The sequence below is a fragment of the Dermacentor silvarum genome, chromosome 7 (genome assembly GCF_013339745.2).
Source record: "Dermacentor silvarum isolate Dsil-2018 chromosome 7, BIME_Dsil_1.4, whole genome shotgun sequence".
In the NCBI taxonomy this organism is placed as follows: domain Eukaryota; kingdom Metazoa; phylum Arthropoda; class Arachnida; order Ixodida; family Ixodidae; genus Dermacentor; species Dermacentor silvarum.
Genome location: NC_051160.1, coordinates 130,618,655 through 130,646,216, shown reverse-complemented (window position 1 = coordinate 130,646,216; position 27,562 = coordinate 130,618,655). Strand labels below are relative to the sequence as shown.

The window sequence follows — 27,562 nt, the reverse complement described above, 5'->3', positions numbered from 1 at the left end:
ATTGAAAAAAAACACCGTTTTGCCAAGGTGTCGATTGCGATCTTCGTGACAATATGTCACTGGGTATTTGCAAATGGGACCACTGAACACGTGATGAATGATGATAGCAATGATGACTGTGTTGTTGATGATGATAATTGTGACAATGATGGTCATTAGGACTAGAATAGTGGTCATCATAATGATAATAGGTGAAGATAAAAAGTTGCAAGCCGATTCAGCCTCTAGTTGACGTCCATCAAAGATCGATCAAACATCGATCAAACGTCGGTATAGCGCGGCTCTTGCCATAAACTATTATACGCTTCATCCACCCCATTCCCGTCCCCATCAAACCCAGGAATCCAGAAACATTGTCTTTCATCCACATGAACCAGACGTTGAATTGCCCTCAAACTATTTTTCTCCTCTCAGTAGTGCTTTTGCACTGCTCTTTGTAATTTGTATAGATCTGCAGCCGTTTAGCATTATCTGCAGCGCACTTGCGTTGTTTGTATCTTCGGCTCTGACATGCTATTTGTGCTGCATCAGTACAGAGGCTTCACAGTTACTATAGGATCTTGTAATAAAGGCTTGCCTAAATAACTTGTTTATTTTATCTCCTCAACCCTTCATGGCGTCACTTACTTGCTGCCCTCCCGGTATCCCTGCAACGCGAGCATTATTCCTGGCGCGAATATTCCCAGCACCGGTAGCATCCACTGGTGACGGGCATAGTGGCAGCGTTTACGGATCAGTGCAATCACTGTCTGCAGCGTCGAAGTGCGCCACACGCAGCCATCGCAGTTGGCGCGCAGGGCGTTCAGGTCCACGGGCTCCTCCGAATGATGCTTCGCCGCGTTTGTCATGCTATCCGCCTGCTCCTCCATCAGTTCATCGGCGATCCTGCGACCGCAGCGCCATTACATTAGCCCACATGAATGGATGCCTGTAGAAAGCATGCAGGAATTACGGCTGCAGGGTGTTTCAACGGCGACTGTCAACAATTAAGTGTGCTAAGGTGTCTGCAACGACTTCTGGTGTTTGTTGCTTCAGTGAGAAAATTATGAATTTTCCAATGTCAAAGACGTTCTTGTAATTCCTTTTAAGCTTTAACAAAATCCCTCGCTCATAAAAGACAGTTTATTATTTTTGCACTCGAAATCATTAGTTCACTTCTAAATTTATATTACTCTTCATTGAAATACATTTATCGACATGCTGCACTCATTGAATTGCAGCATATCAGTGCAGAAATACTGAAGTTAGTTGCTAGGCTGCCTATATATTTCGATAAATTAGCTTTCAAAATTTGGTGTTCTACACAGTTTTCGTTCTTGTGTTGTGCACAGTATTGTCCACCAGCGATTACAGACAGTTTTACAGAACATAATAGCAAGAACACCAGTGCATTTCACCTTATTTTATTTTATATTTTTGAGGGAGGAGGGGGTAGTCGAAACTCGCCGTGTGTCACGATTCCTTTATACTTCAGCGCTGACAAGGTTTGAAGTCATACGTTGCATGATTTCCGTTAAAACGTATAAATATAGAGCTAAAGCGAAAAAAGTACTTCATGATGTTATTAGTGCTTATCGCTCGCTCTGTTCATGATATTCGCCGTTGCTGACAATTCGTTACCGCCTGTAATTATAATCTGGTCACGAATCGTGTGTTTGTGTTGTTCAAGAGGGTGGTAGGTAAAATGGCTCGTATAGCGTGTTACTTGATTCAACAGACGAGAACAATAAATGAACTTTTAGGGGCGGAAAATATATTGCAAAAAGCATCGTAAAACTGCTACGAAGTTGCCGAGTTTCTGGTTGACGTATTATTGGATGACGTATCATAGGATATCACACTGGATGTCCCGTTTTGTCATAGTACGCATCTCGACATTTTTTGCAAATCATGTAACAGTCGTTAAACGTCTGCGCTCGCAGTAAATGATCCTAATCTAAACTTATCGTACCCTAATATTTCCATTACCTCAAACTAATTCTGTAAACACTACAGCCTCGATTCAAACAGACGTAACAGCGACTTTTTTACGCAAGCTTGTGTGTGTGTCGACACATCCGCGACACATCCCGACTATACTACAATGCTACTGTACACACCACTGTACTTTGAAACGGCTCTGCTAATTGAGTCAACGTCTAGATTCAACTCTGTCGGAAGACCAGAGCTTCTGTGCCACCGTCAACAACAGCATATTCTTCGTCGCCTCGTTGTAAGCAACAGCTAAAGTTGCCCTATCAACAGGGTTATCATAACAAGTCACAGCAAGAACTTATATATGAACAGGTATATGACCCGCAATAATCAGTCCAAGGAATAACCAAAAGCGGCACCAAGGGTCTGCTCCAGTTTAAGTTATCGTTTTGCAATTGCTGGAGCGATGCCAGAGGTTTACGCCGTTGATGCAGTAATTTAGCACTGGTAAAACTGAAAAAAAAATATCCCGTTGGACTTGTTGGCTTGTCGCACTTGTGAGTCAAGCGCTAGAAATCAAGTGGCAGTGGAAGCTCAGAAGCAAGACCCACAGAGTTACGACATACGAACTACATGCTTTATTTCTACGTAACCAGAATTGCGTCTTTTATTTGTGGCCAAGGCTTCAGACATTTGATTTTCAGGAGCTGTTCCTTTCAAGTCAATAAAGTGCTGACAAGTGTTGTTGTCATTATGATGAGAATTTTTACACGCACATTTACACCACTGAGTGCCGGTAAAATCGTCACTGCCGACATGTGACATCATTTCGCAGACTTTCACGTCGTAATTGGCAAAGACAGCTTCCCAAAAATTTTCAAACAAAGCGAAGAACAATGCATGTGAGTAGAGAATGAACGCCTAAAATGTGCCTCCACAGATGATCGGCGCGGTGAAAGGTCACAACAGACCACCTTCTACAAGAACGAAGATCTCGTGGACAAAACAAAACCTGCTGTCCGTATAATGGAATTTGTGATCATTTCATTCGAACTTATGAAGGACAACAAGCGACCAGCGTCACATCTTGCCGGAAGACCTGCTGCTTTCAACTTTTCACTAGCGAATTTACACCGGAAACAAAACTCATGAACTTCAAACTCATTCGATCATCGGATGGGCTGCGATGTGCTGCGATGGCAATGCGGGATACACATGTAGATACCAGTGGAAGCGACAACCAGCACAGACAGCTTCCCGGTGGTTCTCGATTCCCCCAATGAGCGGCGTTCGTCACTACAAAGAAATTTTAGGACCACTGGTTACGCCGCGTGTGATCAGGGATTCACACTGCACTTCTCATGTTTCGCTTGCTAAAAGTAACGTGCAGCTATATTACTTACACAGTATATGCCGTAAGGAGAACAACTTGATAAGAATATTTTCGGATACGATAACTTTCCCATCGCAAGTCACATGCTTATGTAAACAATTGTTATCAATTAATATTCTGCAACGAGCCTGTTATTACGTATTTAGTAGTAAAGACTTATAAAAGTAGCGGGAGATAACCCATGAATGAACACCGTTAGTCCCAGATCCGTATATTGTACGAGCTTTTCAAACAGCTTGGCCAACGTTAGCTGGCACACCATGTATAAAATAGGCGCCAGGAACATGCGTAATTTGTGCAAAAAAAATTCCTGCCATAATGTTACCTGCACTGTGGTAACGGTAAAAAAGCACCTTGTCTCGTTCTTCATTCCGGCTGCCTCAGCAATTAACGTTCAGTGTAGCTGTCGTTTAAGTTTACTAAATATACGAACAGCATTTCATTCCATTTGATTTCAGAAAAACACACACCTGAGGTACACGTCTTCCATGGTTGTGACGGAGACGCTTATCTTCACTATTCCGAGCTTGAAACGAAAGCGTTCGAGCACCTTGAACATGCCCACGAGTCCCTCTGACGAGGTCACCCCAAGAGACAGGTGCAGCATATCAGAGCTTTCCGACACCAACTGGACATTGGGCACGTACGTTTTCACCACCATCACGATGCCCTGTACGTCGCATTTTCTGACCCGCTTGCCGATCTGCAGATGGTAGCCCGTACCTGCGCACACAGCAGCCATGTCAGAAACTATTTGTACCTAAATTAACGACGGCTTCAGTGAGGGAGAAAGAGAGAGAAAGCATTTGTTGCAACCATCGAGGTCGTTGCTGTTGAGGTGGAGTGGGTGGTATCCTCATTCCAGGACTCCACTGGCCATGGCTGCTCCTTGGCTCACCAGGATATCGCCAGTTAGCTATACCTCCCACCGCTCAAATGACGTACTTCAATTAAATGCAGCGTCTTTCATATGCGTCCATAAAACGCGCAAATGTCATCCGCCAATCCACTTTAATTATGGACGATACATGCAAAATGCAAAGTTCGTTTATAAAAGACGCTCAGAATTTATTTCCACAACTCGGTGTTTTTAACGAGCACGTCAAACGCCTTTAAAAAGTTATCCCTGCTGAACCCATCTCACATTGACTGTCAACGTTAATGCGATTAGCACTGATGCCTTGCAGCGACACTACGGTATTGATTCGTGGCTGCTTAACCTCGGCTAGCGTTAAGAAGAAATAATGAAAATCCTCGGTCAAAGCAAACTGCACGCAAAGATTACTAGTGACAACCAGCCAACATGCCAACCTATGCTAAATGATATTTTCTTGAACAAGTGATCTCCGGTGTGGGAAGCAAAAGGTTTGAAGTTAGAGAAGTGCCGAGCAAGATTAGTTTCGGAGAAATACTAAGGAACATAGATTAAAAGGAATGGCCGGTTAAAGTGCACAAATATATGTACCTTAAAAGCGTGGACACACAATGGAGGAAGAGTTCAATAAAGTTGGCAATCAAGTTCGGAATAATTGACATTGTAAGTACACAAACAGCCGTCATAAAAAAGAAAGTGAGAGAAGTAGACATGAATAATTAGATGCAAAGGATGCAAACAAAGACCACGGAGATTTACCAATACAGCAAGAAAGAAATCGGGAGGGCAAACCTATGATAACACAAAGGACAGTGCCTAATTCCTATTTCAGGTCCAAGCTGGCTGCCTGAGGTCAAAATCATACCGCAGTAAATATGCGCCACAGGATGAGGCGTTTGTGGGCTGCAAATAATGCCCGGCAATACCCAGGAACATAGTTATGGAATGCCAAGATATTGCCCCAGCAAAACCCGTAGAGAGTGTGCGCCTTCTAGAAGCAGTGGGATTCAAAGAAGATTCAAATATGAACTGGTCATCAGCCGATATAAGTAAGGGAAGGTTAGAGTATTGGTGCAATAAAAGCAAGGAAGAGGTTGATAGAACCGAAGTGATTGCAAGTAATTACCGAAACATTATAGGCTTGAATGTTTTTTTTTTACTGTAAGCCATGTACCCATCCCCTCTGTAATGCCCATTGGGCCCTGAGGGCATGATAATAAATAAAGAGTAAATAGGCAACGGCACTCATATCAAGCTTTTCTGAACACGTATAAGCTAGCGCCCCAAGCGACCGCGGCGCGAAGCTAGTGCGTTTTCAATGGAACGAACAAGCTTTTTGCGAATAAGAAAGGTTCTAGAATATCAGCCGCACGAGAAAAATGCAATGATTATGGTGTGCAAAGCTGCAATTCTATTCTCAGAGAGGGTGAAGATTCATCCTGTGGAAGCATGTGGGAACGACGCGAAAATTTACTTAATTTTGGATACAGAAACAGTCACTTTGGTAAAACTAGGGCGACTATCGTTATACCCAGTACATTGTAGTGCGAAGATTAGCTTTTCATAGATGCCTGTCTCGACTCGCTGAACTTTGTTGCACTATTGTTGTGTGCACCAGATGTTGTGTCGTTCCTTACGCCTCCAGATGCAAAACCAACTCGTTCGTGTGTATATTTTAATACTTAGGCACATGGTGGCTCGATTTGCAGCTGCTGCGGTAGCCCGTAATTGCGGATGCGAAAATTGCTAAAAAATTTAGCATTGGGGGCATCTTAAGGAAACTGATATGTAAAAATTCAAAGCAGTCCCCGACGCAGTATCTCATAGCCACTATGCGACGTTGAGAAGCTAAATATTACAAATACAAAATACATACCGTATTCCGCATTTAACGAAATAAAAGCTGCCGCGGTGCGCTACCGACGATTCTCCTTCACGTTGATTCCTTAGCATTCAAAAGAACAGCGGCTGCTCTTAGGGAATCCTCTGAAAAGCCCGCAATAAACTGTTGCTGTGTTAGCCGTGTCTCGAAGCGCTCTGAGGATGTTAAGTCACTTCTAGCCAATGCGCGGCTACCCTTTATCAAGAACAGTGGTTAAGTCGGCGGGACAAGATTTTAGTCTCGTTCAGCGCGCTGGCATAGCTTTTAATTGTTTTTGTTTTTCGCTCACGTCATCAATACGACACCGCGGGAGTTTGAAAAGTATAAGGTCAATACGCCAAGTAGTGGCACTCACGCGAACTAAAAGCTGAATCAGGTATGGTGATAGAGCTTTCATATACGAAATTTAAGATTGAGATCAGATAGGCAAATGGCTAGATAGCGATAGACGTGCCTAATTTTCTGTTGGTGTGTCTTTGTCTAACAGTTTTCCATTACTTTCAATTTAAACAATTATTTATATTTGATTGCTGGCGGAATCGAATCAGTTTGACACGAGTTCCTCAAGATCAGCAATCCGACATTTGCTGATCGTGCGCAGTGCCTCACGAATGCCCGCTGGGAGAGAAGGATTTGTAGTGTCCTATGGTGCAGACCCTGTCACCTGTGGGGGGCCAGCAAAAGAAAAAGATCTGGTTGGGAGGCCGCATTTACGTGAAGTTTTCTTTGTGTCAATCGAAGGTGTACAACTCTGTGGTCTGTCGTGGCGCTGTAGCGCATGCGTGTATTAACACGATTAGCATTCTTAGTCTACTCGCCCCCCTAAACATTGTAAATAAAGCTGTTTTTCGCAACACGGTATGTCGCTAGATGCTTCAATGCTAACTCTATAGACTTCTACAGTCACCGTGAGATGGCTTCTGTGGACCTAATTTGCTTTTTTTGGCGACGTACCAAATCGATCTTTGAGAAACTGCGACGATCCGCAGCAGCGTATCGTCCCCTCCGAGAGGATGGCGATTCGGTCCCCAACGACGTCCGCCTCTTCCATGTCGTGCGTGGTCAGGAGAATAGTACACGAGCGGCGCATCTTCTGCAGCAGGTCCCACATCTCGTTGCGGCTCTGGGGGTCGAGGCCAGCCGTCGGCTCATCCAGAATGAGCACCTGGACGACGAGCAACGTGCAGACGCAAGAACTCTATGAGTAAACTACCTGAGGATTTGATCAAGAGCGCTCCTGCATCTAAAGCTTACACGCTGCCACTCCCAAGATAACAATAACAACCACCCCTGAACAATCCCTGCCACTCACCAGTATAGTCGGTTTGAGTTGTATGCACCCTCCCTGCCTCTCAAGGGTCAACTCGTTCAAGAAAAACAATTGTCTACCTGTTCTGTCAGCATAGCGACGTAATCTAAACACACCAATCTTGCAAGTAAATTAGTGACCGCACGTAGATGAATTGTCTTCGTGCTCATAAAAATTACCGAATCCTTAAGCACTCGGGCACTCTGTCCCGACAGAACAGCCATGGCGAAACACCATGAGGTCAATCCGCCCTTTGAAGACGAAGAAATTGCAGAACAGTTTATGAATTTTTATTGCGAGAATGCGAGAAAAACCAGATTCCACGTAGCCAGAGATGGTGAGAGAAACGAAGAGGGAGAGACCGGGCAGTTAACCAAGAACCTAACCGTTTGGCTATGCTACACTTGAGAAGGGGAAAAAAGAATGGATCAGAAACAGGACATATAGGAAAATATTTTAAAATGCAATCGGCGTGAACACACTCGCTCAATAATATTCGCTAATGGTAACAATCGTTCGTCTAGTTCAGTTGTCCTCAAGAAGTGCATTGAGGCGTTTGTGGCCTTGTGCATGTAAGAGTGCCTAGGCCAAGGTCATTCGATCTTTTTCTCCCCAAGCAGCTTGTCATCCAAGCGGCTTAGAATGGCTCGCAGAACACAACGTTGAGCGGAGATGGGAAGTGTCATAGCAAATGGGCTAGTACTTCGCCGCATCCACAAAAAGTCATTGGTAAATGCGACCCTTAAACACACGCTGCCCAATAAAGTTCTTTGGAAACGGAGGAGTATGGGTGGCAGGAGTAGTCGCAAGAAAAGCTTATGAGACCCAGTAATGTCCATACTAGAAGTGTGGGTAGCATTAAATATTTACTGCACTAACGGGCGAGACAAATATCGCAGGGCTGAGAATCAGTGGTAAAAAAAACGGCAATTATAGGACTAATATGTTTTGCTCCTTTTCTTAGGCGTCGTCTACCAGATCACTTTTTTCTAGCGGTAAAACTGCTGTCCTATTCCCTTATTTGAGCGGCTTTTTCTGTCAACCCGTGGAGCCGGGTACAAACACAGAAGCAGATAGCTTGTCTTTGACGCGAGGCTTTTATTCCGAGATCATTCATATGGTCACTCCAAGTGCATTTCTGCCGTCGCCGTCGCCGTGAGGTTCCGTATAAAGTCCACTGGCGATAAAATCGTTGCCGCGTGCCGCATGCTGTATGTGCGAGTGAAAGCGTGCGAGAGTGAGCCGGTGATCGCGGCTCAATCTCGCGCACGCAAGGACGAGAAGCGGGAAGACAGCGCTAGTCTACCAGTCACGCGCAACGCTCCGGAGGGAGGCTAGGGAGGGGGAGGCGTTTAACTCCTCGCCGCCCGAGCGACCGCGCGCGCCCGACGGGCCGCAAGGCTCCAAGGGGAGGGGAGGGAGGGCGTTATACGCCGCGCGCTCCCACAAGGGCCGGCTGTATCTTGAAAGCCAGCTGCGGCGGCGGCAGAGTCTTCCCTGTGCTCTTTCTTCGCGGCTTACTTTCGTGTTGGTGCGAGCGGTGGGACGAAGGTCAATTCGCTCGATGCTGCTGCCGCGCTTACTCACTACAGCGTTTTCATAGCGAGTTTCCGCGGTCATCGAGTGAGATGCGTTCGTGCCTGATTGTGCGCGCTTGACACCATGCTTGTTAATTGAGTTCGCATGCATGTGTTTAAAAGTTTACGCGGCCGATAATAAAACTACTATCCTTACATCGTAAAGCTGTCCACTAATTTGCTATCGCATTCAATGCTTCGCCTTTCGAGCGGACCTGCAACTTTTTCAAGTTAAGCTTTCTTTGTCTGTTCTGTGCCATGTCTATCCTTCACGATGGTAGCGGGAATGGAAAATGCACACATGTTGCCAGCATATGCAAAAGATCTATACCTCACAATAAAACAATTGCGCGTTCACTGGTGGGATCGAACCTCGACCTTAATATACAACAGCTGATTCTGTGACGATTACGTTAAAATTGCAAGCTTAGTCATTTCGTGGCAACGCCAAGTAGCTTCTTAAGAGGATTACTGTGATCATAATGTTGCATAACACACGCCTGTTTACTACGCCACGGGTACATAAAGCGCTCCAATGATGGTGAGATTTACTTCATTGTACTCACTTCATTGGGCGCCAAAACATTATCTTTGGCATCATATGTGTACCTGCATACACCTCCCAACTCTTCGCTCGGCAATCATCTAACATCTTTAGTTCGTGCGAATATTCGAAACTTCTGAATAACGCATCCAATACTCTCCTACTAGATTTGGTCTTCGAATCGAGTAGTCACTATTCGTAAATGGGAATATTTTTCAAATACTGAAAACGTCAACTGGGCGAAATTGAACATCAAATTGCTGCTAAAGTACGACAATTTTACACCCCCGCGGGCCCAGTACAGACATAACTAAAACATACGAACTTGCGCAGTGGAGCAGCCTATGTCGCTTATGTAGCCATAATTTACAAGGCTATGCAGCCATCGTTCGCACTCTCTGAAGAGTCCGGTGCATCCGAAGAAACTGCTTGCTTGCTCGTAATGCCCCACTTCTTTTAATAAACAACGCTTCATAACGTACTATGTAATGACAGAAACTTGCTCAGAATTCTAGGATGTGAACATTGTTTTATATTATCTGCGATAAAAGCCGTTGATTATTCGAAAGCTATTCAAAAAGTACTTGATGTTCAATTCAATTTGATGTGCTTCTGCCACTACTCGATTCGTATTCGATTTAGTCATAAAATGCACTATTTGCATAACCCTAAGCGTCTTCTTTGCCATTATGACGACGTCGACGTCTCACATTTTCATTACGTCGACATCCACATTCTGCATTCGCATGAGCTGCTGTTTGAATTTCGGCATAGTTTGTGACAGGGAATAGGGCATAAACAAACATTGCTCAGCATTACACGTTCCAGAGGATGATGATAAAGGCATTTCTACGTATCAATGTTGGCTGCATAGCATTTGTTTACCCGTGCTTCACCAATGCTTCAATTCACATAGATTCAAACATGTGTGTAGGATATGCACTAATTTCAACAAGTAGAAATTTGAGCCGCTTGGTACTGGATAGTTCAAATGCTAGAGGACCAGCGCTTAGACGAAAGAAAGAAGATTACGTACCAGTGGTTGGATCAAACTACGGTTGCCATCTTTGTCCCTCTGACTTTTGATATTTCGTCTGAGCGCTGGTCCTGCTGAAATATTTTTTTAGTTTGTTAATCATTGACACTGGTGATCCCTTTAAACCTTGTCACCTTGAAAAGAATATTGCCATAACGTGTGCTGACTAAATACTCCTTAAGTGCTACCGAACGTTCAGCCAGCTAGTAACCATGGGATTCGATAACACGAGTATGAGTTAGATAAGCATGCATTTAGGCAATTCCATACCTATCGCTATCTAGTCTGTCTACAGCGAGCAAATGTGCCTCCTAACACAGCCACCTTGTTAAAGAAATGTACCTGTCTTCTCCGAATAAACTTAGTTACGAGTAACGGCAACAGTTACCGGGGGGTGGTAAATCGCGTCCAAGCAGCAGCTAAATTTATTACGCGCAACTCGGTCTAAGCAGTATGCTATTGCGAATGTCACCTTTGGATCGGCGATGATTGCAATGGCTAGGCTGAGCTTCCTCTTGAATCCTGCAGGCAGTGTTCGTGGGAAACTATGCATGTGCGAACTCAGGTGGAGCGACTTCAGTAGGAGCTCCACCTGCTCTGCGATGGCTTCCGGGGCGACACGCTGAACCTTCGGAATGGTGGAAAGACACAAAGTGTTCCGCATACATTATGACTGAATTAAAGGTAAAAATTCAGCGAGTCTTACAACAGCATTTGTAGTCCTCACTTCTCACTACTTTTCAATTTGGTAATCGGTAATATAAAATTGGTCTCGTACCTACGAGCACGTATCTAATTGTTAGTAAAAAGTGCAGTAATAGTTAAATGTGCATCCAGGACACAAGACAACCAAACCTCAGTATTGTTGCCAAATTGGCGTGTTCTGTTGAAGATGTATTGCCCCAATTCCAAGACGCGTGCTGAGATTCTTCCGTAGGAAGTTTATATATGATGCTACAAATCAAAAACCTGCGAAGAAATATGAATGTTTGAGTATTCGAAATTTCGAATACGATTCACATATATAGTGTTTGCTAATATATTCATGTTTGATTCCAGGATTCACATATATAAATTGCCAAATATTCGTTTCCTTCAAATTTGAGGGACAAACAGCACTTATTCTTTTCTCGACGTATAAAACGTGTTGAGTCTGAGCACAGTTCTGAACGACTTTGTTGCAGAAGAGCAGTTGTTGCTGCGCAGAGGCACCGATTCCTGAAGATCGATCGTGCAGATAAACCCTGCCTAACAATTTCCACATTGAGGCAGCCTATATACAAATTTCTTGTATCAAATCATTAATTGTAGTCTCACGAGATCTGGATCTCTTCGAAAGATGAGACTTCTGTCTTTCAACGAACACAACACCGCACAAGCGCATGGTAACCTGCTGTTCCCCCGTTTAACAACTACCATTGTCATGGTGCTCCAATTAACCAATTTACGAGCTCTTCGGTTTTCCGGATGCCGAACTTCGAACACTATTATATCAGCAGTTGAAATCAGGTGCGAGACGAATCTATGTAGGCGGGGCAATTCAAGGCTGTACTGTGCTTTCAACATTTAGGCAAGCGTAGTTCTTCCGTCGATTTTTCCTACAAAAGAAGACATAATGCTCCCTGAGCCATCGGTAATCTCGGGGGGGGGGGGGGGGGGGGGCACAGCCAACCGGCAAAAATTCAGGGGGGGGGGGAGGCTTGTGCTATCCACCCATCCCCCTCGTAGTCGCCGCCTATGGTATTTTCCTTTTGCCTCCATCCAAATCCGCTTGCCGTGGCGGGCATTCGATCCTGCGACCTTGCTAGCAGATGAGCAGTTCAAGAAAAAAAAAGAAAAGAAATCCGTGCGTGCACGTGCTTCTTGCTCGAGTACCTTATGTTGTGCGCCTGTATCAACGTCTTTCGTGTATGTTTATTTTTATCTTAATCATGATTCATGAACGCTAAATGATGAGACCGTTTGCATCTGTGTGCAAAATAGGGCTAAAGGACGGAAAACCTTTCACGCAAGGCAGCATTTTCCTCCGAACGGATTTGGCGATGTCCAGTACCACGAATTTAGCTTGTTACTAAGCTTCGAAGAGCGAGGAAATGTCTCGGTGTCACCTCTGGGAACACTGCGACGCTATAGTAGCTCGCCAAGAGTAACACGAAGCAGCGAAGCTTCAACTACACCTACGTGCAAGAGCGTCCTTGTTATCTCAGGAAAGGCTTTGCACGCTCTCATATGCGTTTGTTAATTGTATTAACCAACATAGGAGTGCTTTCAACTGCATTTGTTCGCATGGTGCTTTGGGTGTGCGTGTATGTGAAAAAGCTTGAATAGATTTATTAGTGGTGCTGAGGATGTGCCGGAACTGAAACAGACCTGCACTCCCTGGAACTGGTGTAGATATATAGATAAAAGGACGAAAGGATTGAGTGAAAGCAAAGGGAGGTTGGAATATTATTGAAAGTCGCATAACAAAAAAGACCAACTAAGCCACTCAATGAACAATAACTAAGTGCTGTTGCCTATGCTTTTCAATTTAGCATAGCGAATAGATTCTAAAGCTGCCTTTGAAACGTTCATGCCTATTGGTTGCAATGTATCGAACTTATGAATGAGGTACGATTCTCTATATTTTCTGTCTCGCGCAGAACGAAAATTTGACTGTAGGACGCATATAGTTTAAGCTCATCAAAGTTATGACCTGATTGGTTGAAATGCTCGCCGACGTCTTTGGGAAGCTTTTTAGCTGTGTCCGCGCGATGTCCGTTTAGCCTGATGTTCATTGATTCTCCTGTTTCACGGATGTATTGCTTCTTACAGAAGGAACACTCAAGCATATAAATTACATCGGAGTTAGTGCAAGTGAAGCTAGTTTTCACTTCGTGTGTGTAGCCATTTGCGGTACTATTAATTTTAAGGTCATTTGAAGGTGCTTGCAGCTTTTGCACCGGGAGCGAGAACATGCTTTTATAACGGGGGAATGATGTTGGCTGACTTTTGAATGCACTTACATGTCTTTAAGGTTTCTGTTGCGGCGCTAGGTAACCCTTGGTACATCCGGGAACGCTTTTCTCAGACACTCGTTACTTGATAATATTGGGTGGTATTTTCGTAGGATGTTGTTTATGTTTGGGAGGGCGTTAGAATATTTTGTTATAAAGGCTGGTGGTCTATCAGATTTTGGTATAGGTTGTTTCTGAGCTAATGCCGACTGCCTCTCTAATCTTGACGCGACGTCATAAGCCTGGTCGAGAGGAATTTGTGGATGGTTTCGTTTCGCTAGCGTTACTTTACGGTCATTTAGGTGGTGGATATAATCGTTATAATCGTTAATATAAGCGATCAAGTAATTGACCTTGTTTCAGATATTGTGGATGTGCTGCGCGTCATAACGAAACAATATTTTATGTGCTTATCTCACCGAAAGCTTGTCGGTGGGCACACGAACGAAAAAGAAGGACGTTAAACGGAAAGGAAACAATGTTTTCCGCGAATGCCCTGGAAGTTCACGCTGCCATGCGTCATAGAGAACGAATTTAAACCTGCTATAAAAAAATCCTGCCAATTCTGGGTTCCGTGGCTGCGAAGCACAATTGTCACAAGAAAGAATACAATTTCTTTACGGTGCCTAATAATAAAGCTAAGAGGCTGCGGTTTGCTGAGCGCAATGCTCCAGAGGAAGTGAAAGATTGACTATGCCTAAGAAACAATGTTCAGAAACTGCGAAAGGCTAAAACGACCAATGACACGTATGGACTCGATTTCACATTCTCATATTGGGGCAGGTGTACAAGGCCCATTTTATTGCTTCGCTTTGCCGTCAGCTTCTCAATCGGTGCTTTCATCGAAGTCCTATACGATATCGATATGCCAAGACGCAAGCTATGTGATCGAAATTCTGGCACATTACTAAAGAACCATAAGTATCCTTTTTCAAGTGTGATGCTGCAAGCGATTAGTCGATAAGTGGTCTTTCCGTTTAATAAACAAGGAAGACGGTCATTCATGGCTTTGTCTACTGGTGCACTTTACGTCACCTAGGTGTCACGATCTGTTACATCTGCGTGTGGGTTCACTAGCAGTGTTTCTGCAGACTATGCTGGAAATTATGTAAAACTGTCGATTTCGAGTTCCGAGGTTTCGTAGACTGATTCCTTGCGTTGTGAGCGTCTGCAATAAGACGGAACTTTACAGTTTTTACGTCCTCTTTTCTGGAGCTAGGATGGAGCGGCAAATTATTTTTTTTCTGCACGATGTATTTTTACACACAAGACATAATTTTTCTTTACTAAAAAAGAAAGACCCCAATGCGGTCAGTCGGATTATGCTCAGCTTACTTCACGAGTGCGCACAGCTGCCTCATAATGCAGTCAGGTCTTTCCTCCCAAAACATTGTCCGGTCAAGATAAAAATTAAAACTGATAAGGCTGCTGCTATTCATTTACTACTAGCGTCAACTAGAAACGGTTTTTCCACGTACGTCGTATAGGCGCATTATTTGTTGGTACTAAATCTCTCGAAGCAGTGACATCTTCTAAACGTACTGCTTGGTCTTAAAAATGATTGAGACAAAATATCTCTTAGAACGGCGGGTACTATCCAAATTGTGATACCTGGGGCAAGCCCGTGGCGTAATGAAGATAAAACTTCGAGGCAGTGGTCCGTATCAGCAAAGTTATACTCCATTCAGAACCGCAAATTGTTCAAACACTCACAATGGCGAAAAAATAAAGGTGCTCGTAGACGGTCAGGTCTTCGTACAGCATGTTCTTCTGAGGACAAACGCGGACGTTCTCCAGAGAGTCGTCATGATTCGTCATCAGGTCGAATCCTTCGATGATGGCAGTGCCGTACGACGGTCGCAAAAAACCTGCAGAGTATGTACAGAGGAATTTAACCATCTAAAGTTGTATGGATTAAATAGAGCGCTTCGGCGCGTTACTTTCTCATTAACGATGCAATGTACGGCTGATTCATATGTATACACGTAAAGATAAATGAAAGCGTACACAGTCAGCTACAAAAGCGTACTAGAAACGGGATTTTCGAAAAAAACTGAATTCTCCGTTAGTTCTGGGCACACAATCTCAAATTTCGTCTCAAGATCTGCCGTATTGCTTGCTATTTAGGCAGTGTTGCATTAAATTAGAAGCGGCAAGCCTTAACAAGAGCTTACATGCACATTTGTCGCAGGCCCATTACCTATCAAACTATGGTACTTCGGTTACACTTCGTAAAAAAATTAACGAAGACAAAAAGAATCTAAACGCGTGTTTTAAATACAGAGTATTTGACAATTCTGATGTATGAATTTGCGTTAACCTGCACTAACGTTACGATAAAGGTCATTTGGCATTTTCTCGCAGACTAAAAATTATCGACGTAACAAATGTCCTTAAATATTTACGCACTCTTACCATACAATGCTTGGAGCAACTTTTGCTTTAAATAACCTCTTAAGACAGGCTGCTATTGTACTCAAAGGAGGTGTATTGAAAATTATGATATTCCGAAGAGGACAGCATTCAAGGATTCGCTTTATTAAGCAATTCTGCTGACGGTAATTTCGTCAAAGTTTAGGAGAATGCTGTACGTTGGTGTTCACGGCTAGTGCTTCGTTTTGGAAAAAAAAACGGACAGTCGCACTTTTACGGGTCACCGCAGATATACAATAATAGTTTCAAGAGTGAGCTTCCACACACTTTAGGCGTGACCCACAGTGATCCGGTTTTCCGCCAGTGACAAGGAGCACAAAAGGGAGCGCTCACCGGAGAGCATGCTGCAGATCGTTGTTTTGCCGGCGCCATTGTGACCCAGCAGCACGAAAATCTGGCCGTAGTAAAGTCGCATGTTGAGATGATCCACTGCAAACTTCTTGCGGTACACCTGTGACGAGGATATGTAATTTCGTACACCAGAGCATTTCTCCTACCCATCGCAGCTGTAGGTAGAAAACCATGACAGCACACAAACACTGTAATAGAATTGGCGCCGATTTGCATTCCGGGTATGCAGAGCAAGCTATGAGAGGAGGGCGTCCAGGATGAGAATCAGGAATAATGTTGGCCACAAGGTGGTGTTAAACGAGCGCATTCTCACTACTTCAACTGTTTTGCACGCAACCAACCGTTGCGGTGCGGCCGTCGTGATCGCGAATTGAATCAGTGACTTGTTCTGGGCGGCAAAAAATTCACCGACGATTACGATACTCCCTAATGCGAAATTTGAGTGCATCTCTTTACGTGTTTTCATTTCGCGATGTATTGAGGCATCGCACCAGTCACCGCACCGGCTGGCAGAGCCGCGACGCGCGGCGCTATACTATATAGACAGGCCACACAGTTGCCACTTCCCGCCAACTACAGCTTATGCCACCGTAATCTTTACCTCGAAACGCTTGCGGCGAACGCTATGCGAGAAGACGAGCTTTCTGGTTCTTTTTTGTGATTTCCCCGCTCGACTGGCGCCACCGCTGCCACGGAAGAAAGCGAGCGTTAAGGGTCCGGCGTCGGTGTCGACGTTAAGCATCGGAAATAATCATGCCGAACCACATCATCCCGAACCAGCCCGACCGGACGGGCCCTTCGCGTGGGGCAAGCCGTTAGTGAAGAAAAATTGAATTTCTCAAAGTAAAATCCGTCAGCAAAATCGTAAAGTACGACTCAAACACAACCTACATACGTGATAGCGTCGGATTGTAATTCGAATATACGAGAAAAAAAGCTTGATAAAGAGCCAGGGATCCTCGACTGCTGTCGCGTTCCACTCTTAAAGGCGGACCTTAAGCGTCCTGCAATTCTGATGGCGTTTCGCGGTACTTTGGTTCTAGGCAACATTGAGGGGAATGTTTAAAACCGAGCCTTTCTAAATTTTCATCGCGCCCCATGTCGCAGAATTTGCGGTTACAGCGTCAACGGCGTCCAATAACGCTACCGCGTTCCACTCTTAAAAGCGAAGCTGAAGCGTACTCCACGTTTTTCCTGCTTTTCTTTTCCTCCGCTCGGCCGGCGCAGCCGCTACTCTAGCACCGTCTTGTAGCGGTCGTCGCCGTCTTGCGCGGCACTACGCCTTTCTTCTCACCCTGCGCTCCACGCTCGTTTTCATCTTTCGCTGTGCTCGTTCGCTCGGTTAGGCCGATGCTCGCCGCAATAACGGGCGCCTAAGAGTTGCGCTGTAAAACGGAAACCATAACAGAGCAGCTGCTTGGGCTGATTGGTGAAACATTCTTTCGTCGAGGAAAAGCGTAAATTAGCCCACAATTCATACGGGGAAAAAAAGGCGACAGTACAAAGCGCTACTAACAACCATCGATGTATACTGCTCGCACAGTCTTATACAGCAAGAGGCGAAAAGAAACCAGAAACTATATTTTGGAAGAAGGTCACGAAGCAGATAAATGCCCACGAATAAACACACATCGTCGGGACCAGTGCCAGCCGAACAACTATTATTTAAATACTCCTTAGGTCAAGACATCTAAGGACAATAATGCCATTGTAAGTCAGTTATATTACTGAGTGGTATGTTACGCACGTGAGAAACACACTTTTCCTTCCATATCCGCGTTAAACAGATGAATGGTAGCACCTGCATGCTTGTGGACAAAGTAGCTGATTCCTCGTGTTCCATATAAAAGAAACTGAACGAATGATAGAACTGCTTTCATTCCATAAAAACGGAAACAGACATGTGACGTTATCAGGTGGGCTACCATAGTTACACTGCATTGTAGATATTTATGTTTCCCAGTATCAAAAATACGAACATGGGTGCACTTCAAGGTCTGACGACAGGACTATCTAGATCAAATTAGTGTCAATTTCCCGTAAGGTAGTGACATGAAAATTATTATATCATTTTCATCCAGTTCTTCACGCATCTTGCATGTCCAGTCTAAATATGTTACATAATTGCTTACTAGTCAATTTTGAGTAGGATTGACCATAATGAGCAATGTACGATACAAGGGCTCTTGGGAGGGTATGTATTCATATTGGATTGTACGCGCAACATCACTATCATCTATTTGCCCAGAAAGCACTGACATAAGATATGAAACACTGCACCACGATGTGATGTTATTTGTCGGTGCAGTGATCAAGTTTCTCACTTGTATGTCGCGAAGCATGCAGTGATAAGTGGTTCTGCTTTCCGGAATGAAACGCCTGCGATGAAGCTTTGAAGTAGGAAGCTATATTGAATAAGGATAGTAGTTTTATCGGCTGCATAAACTTCGACACACTCGCTTACTAACTGAAGCATGGTGTCAGCGGGCACAGGCAAACATGAATAGATCACACTCGATGACCGCCTACAACCACTGTCAGAACGCTGGCGTGATCAAGCGCGATGGCAGAAGCGAGCGAAGGATCGTGCGGTCCAACGCTTCAACGAAAACTGAGGGGCGAAAGGAGAGCGCATACTAAGGTCACAGCCGTGGCAAAGTCGTGTCAAAGCCGTGTTGCCCTTTCAAGATATGGTGCCCGCGACAGCCCGCAGCGGCCCAGAGTACGCAGTTGCTGGCAGAGTAGAAGCGGCACACCCTTCCTCCCACGCTGCCTTCCTGCTTTCCTCCTTTCGCGTGGGAGATTTAGTCGCCAGTTCCCCTCGCGCCCGGGCGCAAGATACGCATTTGGTGACGCAGCTAAACGTCGCCTCCTCTCCTCCCTCCCATGCTCCCACGGCCTTTCGCACGACGGAAGACGTCGGGTTAGCTCTCCGCCGTGCGTTCGCTTTCCGTGAAAGCACTCGTCCCTCGCGCGCTTTCACTCGCACATACAACATACGGCACACGGTGGCGACGATTTTATCGCCCTTGGATTTTGTACAAAACCTCACACCGACGGCGACGATGACGCCGACGGCAGAAATCCGCCTACGAGTGTCCATATAATTGCTATCGCAATAAAAAAACAATGGCGAATCAAGCTTAGTCCTAATGCTTTGAAGTGACCGCTTCGGACAGCTTCATTTCACATATATTTCAGCATCCACTTGATCTGCATATATTTTTATGAAGTTCGTCGCGGAGAAGCAGGCGATTTGGTTGTTAACAGAGCACCGAAGAGATCCGCTCTACCCATTGCATGCAAGAAAAACTGCGATGTTCTCCCGCTGCCCAACTAAGTACTCAGCTGCCCTATTACCTCACCTTACGTCGGTCACTTTGTGCAGAGCACGGCGTCACTAAACCTTAACATGGTGTACTACAAAAATAGAATATAGTCTCATAAATAGAAGGTAGGGGCCATGGCACGAGAGATGGAACGTAAAATATCAGGCATATAGTTAAGAAGCATGAGGGTGGCAGTACGTGTTAAAGAGCAAAGGCATGCAGATTATTGTTAGGTCACGTAATGAACAGAACTGCTTTAGCCTGCTAAGCATGAAAATAATCCAACTAATTGTTTACCTTGAATGAAACGCAGTCGAAAGGTTCTAGGTGGCGTGGCGACATTAATTTTGCAATCATTAGAGTAGTTGGCTAGCACAAGCGGATGTACACTGCCGTTTCTTTTTAATTCTTTCAAAAAGAATTCGTACAAAGCCAGCACACTGGCGCAAACCTTGCACAGATCGATGGTCTCGAGCACGAGCAGCAGATGGCGTGGTTCTTCCTCAAAGTTCTCTTGGCCTTCGTCCTTCGAGTGGCTGCTCTCTTGGCTCCCAGCCACCTTGAACTCCTCCTCGACCACGTTCCAGTAGCTCGCCTGCCGACGGACAGAGATGATAGTTTCGCCATGCACACAGATGCACCCCGTTCAAGCTCTACGACATCCATATGTTGAAAACGCAGGTCATGGTAGCAATTAGTTAACGATCCTGCAACAAGCTTTATTTCTTTTTGTCCATCAGTTTCTTGGAAACTCGAAACAATAGATGATGTTTCCATTTCAGTTCAATAGCCTTTGAATACATCACACCCATTTTCGGCATCGTATGCTTGATACTGAAGACATGAGAGACGATGCTTCTCGTTCGTCTCTTTTATGTGTATGATACTTCTTCGTCTTGGAAATAAACATTTTTATGTTAGTCAGCATTTACGCTGCCCACAGTTCACAATCCATGTATTCCTCTGTGTTGGAGAACTTTTTTTCATGTTCCGCGCATTCCATCCACATACATTTACAAACGCCTCTTTCTAATAAAGTTGGTACTTCGACAATCTGATCCCCCGGATTATGGGAACTGCGCCGACTAGTTAAAGCCACTTTTTTGCTTTTACCTTTTTTTTGATATTGGCAAGCCACATTTGAGATGCCATCTATATTAAATATACGTTAAAAATCCTTACATCGAACACGAACGACTTTAATCTTAGAAAGTGGTTTCGTTAATTAAAATCCAAAGCCTGATAATGACACACGAGCCTCTCACTGCAGAAAGCACCGTTTATTGTAATTCGAGGCTAGGCGCCAAAGCCCTCTTTTTTTTCGATCTGCCGCCATCGGAACACGGAGGCGTTTCAAACCCGGAACATCATGCTAAGCAGCATAACACCGTAGTGATAGCACCATAGCAGCGAAAGATGGAAAGCGGCATTAATAACAATTCTAGAGTTCTGTGAGCCGAAATCACGATCTGATTTCTAGGCACGCCATAGCGAGGGAACTACGGATTATTTTAACCGCCTAGAGCTCTTCACTGTGCAGCAGAATCCTAGTACACAAGCGTTTCTACCGCGAAGCTTGAATGATTTAGGGGTTTTACGTGCCAAAACCAGTTCTGATTATGAGGCACGCCGTAGTGGAGGGCTCCGGATTAATTTTGACCACCTGGGGTTCTTTACCGTGCACTACAACGCAACCACACGGGCGTTTTCGCTGTCTACGCCTAAGGTTCTATGTATTTTTCGTGTCCGTCAAGGAATGTGGGTATGCGAAAATTCAGCCACCGAGTTTGATGCAAAATTGCTTTATTCTATGCAAAAACTTATACGTGTCATCACTTACATATGCATTTTAAGTAAATTAGTCATCAATAGGCACCATTGTAAACATCAGTAGACTCTCAGGTAGATAATAAGGGTTTCTAAAAGATTTGCCACTTTGTGACCCACGTCGGCAATGTGTACGCTCGCACGCCGTCTCTTGGTCGTCGTTCCAAGCGCTTGCGTGCCCAGTTTCCTTCCGCTCTCCAGGCGTGGCGGTCCCGTCGCGCGTGTCTAGTTTCCTGCGGCTCCCTGATGAGTCAGTAGTCTTCCACGCGAATCTATGCCGCCGATCAAGACCACTGATCAAAATAAAACTAAGTGTGGGTTTCTTCCGGAGACGACCGCCGTCGCCGCTCAAGAGATAAAATTTGCTGATAGCTTTGATCTAAATTCTGTGTCACCTCTATGTCGTGTGCTTAAACTGCTTCGCTCGTAATCCACTTTCACAGCAGCGTAATGGGGTGTGATTTTTGGCATTTTGTCCCTATCTAATTGCGGACGCCGCTGCGGGGATTGAACCCGCAACCTCGAGCTCACCAGCGTAACGCCAAAGCTACTGGGCTATACCGCGGTGGGTGAAGGCAATGTTAGACCAGAATATCTGCCACATGTGCGCCCGCACCATGAATGGGAAGTGGAGCGGCAGCGGCACCACGTTGGTCCACGGTAGCACGGCTTCTAGATACCAGATGGCGATGCTGAACACGAATGAGCTGGCGCCCATGCACAGCAGGATGGTGAACGGCGTCACGTTGTCCCGACCCAGTGCCTTCCGGTAGATGGCAGGCCAGCCGAACGGCACGTCTGCGAACCAGCGCGCAAAGTCTTTAAACTGCGCGCCCCTCGTCAAAAATAAGCCGGGATTTATATACCGCCCCCTAATCACCCTCAGGAGGATCCCAACACCGCCCCCCCCCAAAAAAAAAATCCAGCCCGAGATGCACCAACAAGGACGAACTACCTTGTAAAATGTGGTTTATATGCTTGCTTAAAAGGCTAATTAGTATACGTCTGCTAATTAGCAGCTTTTCCGTCACCGTTTGTTGAAACAAAGCGTTCAGCCTTAATTAAATAAAGGAACGTAGTAAAAAGAGCGCCAGCACCTTGAAGCTTCCCCCCCCCCCTCCCCTCCGCTATTCGCTCAAAAACGTCGCCGTTTCGCCCGAAAGGCGAAGCGCATCAATTGCGACAGCAAATTAGTAGAGCTATACGGATCCGAGTAAGGATAGCACTTTTATCGGCTGCATAAACTTGGACACATTCGCTTACTAAATGAATTAACAAGCATGGTGTCAGCGCGCACAAGCAAACATGAAGAGATCACACTCGATGACCGCAGGCAACCACTATCAAAGCTCAGGCGTAAGCAAGCGTGGCGGCAGCAGCGAGCGAAGGTTTGTGTGGTCTATCGCTTCAACGGAAACTGAGCGGCGAAAGCACAGCGCGTATAAAGTAAGATCTGTGTGGAGATCACTTTCAAGATACGGTGCGCTTCACCACGCGCAACCGCCCGTAGCCGCGCAAAGTAGACGTATACGCAGTTGCCGGCAGAGTAGAAGCCGCACCCCCTCCCTCCCCTGCTGCCGGCCTGGTTTCCCCCTTTCGCATGGGAGATTGAGTCGCCAGTTCTCTTTGCGCCCCGGCGCAAGATACGCATTTGGTGCCGCAGCTAAATGTCGCCTCCCCTCCATCCCTCCCATCCCACCACGGCCTTTCGCACGACGGAAGCCATCGCGTTTGCTCTTCGCCGTGCGTTTGTTCCCAATGAAAGCGCGCGTCCCTCGCGCGCGTTCATTCGCAGATAAAGCATACGGCGCACAGTGCCGATTATATCGCCCTTGAACTTTATACTAAGCCTCACGGCGACGGCGACAATCGCGACGCCGATTGCAGGAATCGGCTCGGAGTGTCCATATAATTGCTATCGCAATAAAAATATTCAACCAATACGTTCACATCAACACTGCCCCCCACTGTCTGGTACGACCCCCCCCCCCCCTTCCTCTAAAAAAAATCGAAATTCCGGATAAACCCATCAACACTGCCCCCCACTGTCTGGTACCACCCCCCCCCCCCCTTCCTCTAAAAAAATCGAAATTCCGGATAAACCCCTGAAAAGAGGGCCTCCAGCTTGGCTGACTCCAAGCGCAGCAGGAAGTTATTGTATCACGGTCTGATTTTCGGGTTGTACTTCTGGCGAAGCGCCGTCGTTTCGTCACAGCGCAAATAAAATAACTCAAGAAATTTCGCCCGAAATGTGTTTGAGAAACATGGGCTTCCAAACGTAGAGATTTACTTAAATGTCTGAACACAAGTTGCTTATAAGTATATTTTGCTTGTTTGGTTTTAACGTCACATTTTTAGTTTCACGTTACCAACGACAATAGCATGGAGTTGCGTAATACGCAATCGCAAGGATTGGCGTTGAGTGCGTGCACAGATGAAGGCTTATGTAGTTTTGAGCACTATTTGGGTGAACACCTCATTAGTATTCACGAGCCTATAGCAGTTGATGTTTAGCACAAAAAAACCTATCATTTCTTTTATCGGCATCATCATTAGGCGTCGTGTACGGCACATTCCCCCCCTGAATTGAAAGGTATGTTGAAGTTATACCAACTTGAATACTAATGAGGTGTTCACTCTAACAGTGCTCACCACTGTACATGGTTGGGATGGTACGAGGTTAAGTGGGCGTTTTCACTACCTTAATGATTGACGGCACGCTTTCCTAGTGATGATTGTAACGTTACAGCTGGCACACCATATCGTCGATTGTGTTTCGTAGTCATCGTTATTGCGTCATTTTTCACTTACGCATGGGTAGTTTTTCTGCCATCAGCGCCCAGCATTCACATTTTTATGTTTAACATACACTCCATTATATCTCGCCATAAAACCAACGAAATGAAACACTTGAGCAAGTGTCTCAGTATGCCGCCATTATGAATGTTCAGCATACGTGAGAACAATGGACATTACATAGATTAGCCTACACTTCGTACTTCTGCGTACAACAACGTTGTATATCAACGCTTCCCGAGTTCATATTTTGTCGTACAATATTCTGGTGGGAACAATTGGGCTCGCATGCTATGACAGGGGCTTGCTGATTGCTGCTCGTTTTACCAGAGTGGCAAGATGGGCTTGTTGGTTCATCATGAAGGCAGTATTTCAGCGCTTAGTAAGGACGAGGACAAAGAAGGAGACATACAAACACACAGGCGATACTCACAACAATGAAGTTTATTGCCTTGACCACGCCGAACAATATAGTGCCATGGAAGCACGTCACCGACCACTGTGATATATCCATCAAGTGTCGCACAATCTGAAGAAACTAGCTGCTCGGGACAATGTACAAGTTGTTTTCTCAGCACCTAGCTAGCTGGGTATGTTATGTAGGACTACTGACCCAACTGAGAAAGTAAAGAAAAGCTGCAAAAAGCTACACAAGAATGCGTTCACTGAGTGCAGATCGGGCGTCGTTTATTGCATTCCGTTGAATTGCGCCCGATGTTACGTTGGGCAGACGGGACGCTGCGTGAATGAACGGCTCAAGGAGCATAACTACAAAGTTAACAAAACGCCTTCAGATGGTTTTCTAGCTATTCATTGCCATACTTGTGGGTGTCTCCCTCTCTTTGACAAAACGCAGATAGTTGGAAGTAGCAAGTATGAACTAACCCGTCTAATAATCGAGAGTGAACAGATAAACTATCACGGTGACTCTTGTATTAGTAAGACTTCCCTGGCGTTGAGTGAAAAGGAACTTGCTTTTTTGCGCATGTACAAGTAAATTTTCATTGCTGTTTGCACGCCCTGTTTTGTCACCCTACTCCCCGTGAGCAATGTGGCTCACGTGGTCGGTGACGTACTTCCATGGCACTATATTGTTCGGCGTGGTCAACTTCATTGTTGTGAGTAGCGCCTGTGTGTTCGTACGTCTCCTTCTTTGTCCTCGTCCTTACTAAGCGCTTAAATACTGCCTTCTTGCTCGTTTTACAGAAAATGTTATTAGTGGTCCCATAAGAGCATGAACCCTTAATGAGCACTGCCACAAAAGCCTTGGAATAACTATCGAAAATCGTGATGTAGAACGTGCCCATAGACTTGGAACTTTTCAGGAGGGGAAACGGAGATCAATAATAGTGAAATTTTCCCACTTTAAGGATAAGGAAGGCATCGTTTTCTCAAGCGGTAAACTGAAGGGCACCGAATACGGCATTAGTGAAGATTTCTCCCCGGAAACACGCCTGGCCCTAAGACGTCTAATTGAATTTGGAAAAGCGCAACTATCTTCCTTTAAGCTCCGTTACGACAAACTCATTTCTGGCCGAAAAACCTACGTTTTCGATCACGCTAAACAGTCTGTTGTCGAACGCCAATCCTAGCAACAAGGGCAAAAACCACTGAGGCCGGCTCAGCGTGTTAAGCACAACCTATCATTGCTCTACACTAACATCCGTAGCCTAATGCCTAAACGAGATTCGTTATGCAGCCTCATTTCCTCGTCGTCCAGTAACATCGTACTACTAACGGAAACGTGGTTAAATTCCACAGTGCAGGATTCCGAAATTCTTCCTGATCTACCTGAGTTTGACATTTTTCCCAAAGACCGACACGATGGCACTCGTGGCGGCGGTGTGGCTATTGCTACCCATCGCCAACTTAAGTGCTCTTCAGTAAATATAAGAACGCCTTTAGAAGTGGTTTGGACGTGCTGCCACGCCACTTCACCGCGCACGCTAATCGGCTGTTATCGACCACCCAGCACTGATAGCTCCTTTCTTTCGTTTTTTCACGACGCGTTGTTAGAACTAACAACGGCTTATCCTAACACCCCCATCTTGTTACTCGGAGACTTCAACTTCTCAACTATAGATTGGAGTAATGTTGCGTCATATCTAACACACAAAAACATGGCTAGCGAATTTATAAACACGTGCTTGCTCTTCGGTCTCTCGCAGCTGGTTAATAAACCTACGCGAATAACTCAACACTCGTCAAATATCCTAGACCTCGTCTTGACGTCACACCCGGATCAGATGCCTCTCCTTACATACGTCAGTGGTCTTAGCGATCACATCGTCGTCCATGCCACGTTTCCTTGCAACATACTCAAAAGTAAAATATCAAGGAAAGTACTAACGCTATATGATAAAGCCGATTATTGCAGTATTAATCGTGAACTTTCTGTCTTTCACGAGGAACTTGGCCTTACGTATCAACAGCGGTCGATCGAGAGTAACTGGGCGCTCTTCAAAACAGAAATGCTGCGTTTAATGGGTCTTTACATTCCGACTATCACGATTAAAGAAAGAGTGCGTTCCCCCTGGTTCAACACTACTTTAAAACGCTTGAACAATAAGAAAAACGATTATTTCGCGTAGCCAAATCTTGAGGTTCTCTTTCGGCCTGGGAAAAATACAACGAAGCCACTAAACAGTACAACTCATTAAAAGCACGTACAAAACGTGATTTCTTTTCTACTACCATTCAAACATGCTGCACTCTAACCCGTGGCGTTTTTGGAAAACGATATAGCCTGATAATAATAGTTCTATTTCCCTATGTGATAACTCTGGCTCACCCATTTCTGACTCGGATATTCCTGATGCCTTGAACCTTGCATTTTGTTCCATGTTCACGAAAGAATCTACCAATTAAATGCCAAGTTTTCCATTTTGCGATTTTCCACCAATAGACGGTATTGATTTTAGGCCAGAAGGCATCGTTAAGGTTATAGATTCCCTGAAGTGCTCATCATCCTGTGGTATAGATGGAATCAATGCCAAAGTGTTAAAAAATACGAAGTATGTGTGTAGTTCGATCCTGTGTGTCATTTTTCAGCAATCATGCACTTGACACAGGTACAGTTCCAAGAGACTGGAAAATAGGGAAGGTCATTCCAGTCTTCAAGAAAGGTGATCGGTCTTTCCCAGGTAACTACCGTCCCATCTCCCGGACCAGCGTATGCTCCAAAATCACGGAACACGTCATTTACTCTCATGTTGCTAACTTCCTAACTTCGTTGAAATTCTTTCACCCAAATCAACATGGCTTCCGGAGAGATCACTCATGCGAAACACAGTTAGCCTTA

The 27,562-nt window shown here is 45.1% G+C and overlaps 1 protein-coding gene across 1 annotated transcript in view; it reads right to left on the bottom strand.

Annotated features, from left to right (window-relative positions):
• Positions 1 to 623: 623 nt before the first annotated feature.
• Positions 624 to 27,562, bottom strand: part of LOC119459178 (phospholipid-transporting ATPase ABCA3-like) — a 32,022-nt gene continuing 5,083 nt past the window's right edge. The window contains exons 2-9 of the mRNA XM_037721004.2: positions 22,082 to 22,263; positions 20,090 to 20,233; positions 16,292 to 16,409; positions 15,239 to 15,393; positions 11,002 to 11,157; positions 7,018 to 7,228; positions 3,778 to 4,030; positions 624 to 885 (exon numbers count right to left, since the gene is read on the bottom strand). Of these exons, the coding sequence (XP_037576932.2) occupies positions 624 to 885; positions 3,778 to 4,030; positions 7,018 to 7,228; positions 11,002 to 11,157; positions 15,239 to 15,393; positions 16,292 to 16,409; positions 20,090 to 20,233; positions 22,082 to 22,263 (1,481 nt within the window). The remainder of the gene's footprint in view (positions 886 to 3,777; positions 4,031 to 7,017; positions 7,229 to 11,001; positions 11,158 to 15,238; positions 15,394 to 16,291; positions 16,410 to 20,089; positions 20,234 to 22,081; positions 22,264 to 27,562) is intronic.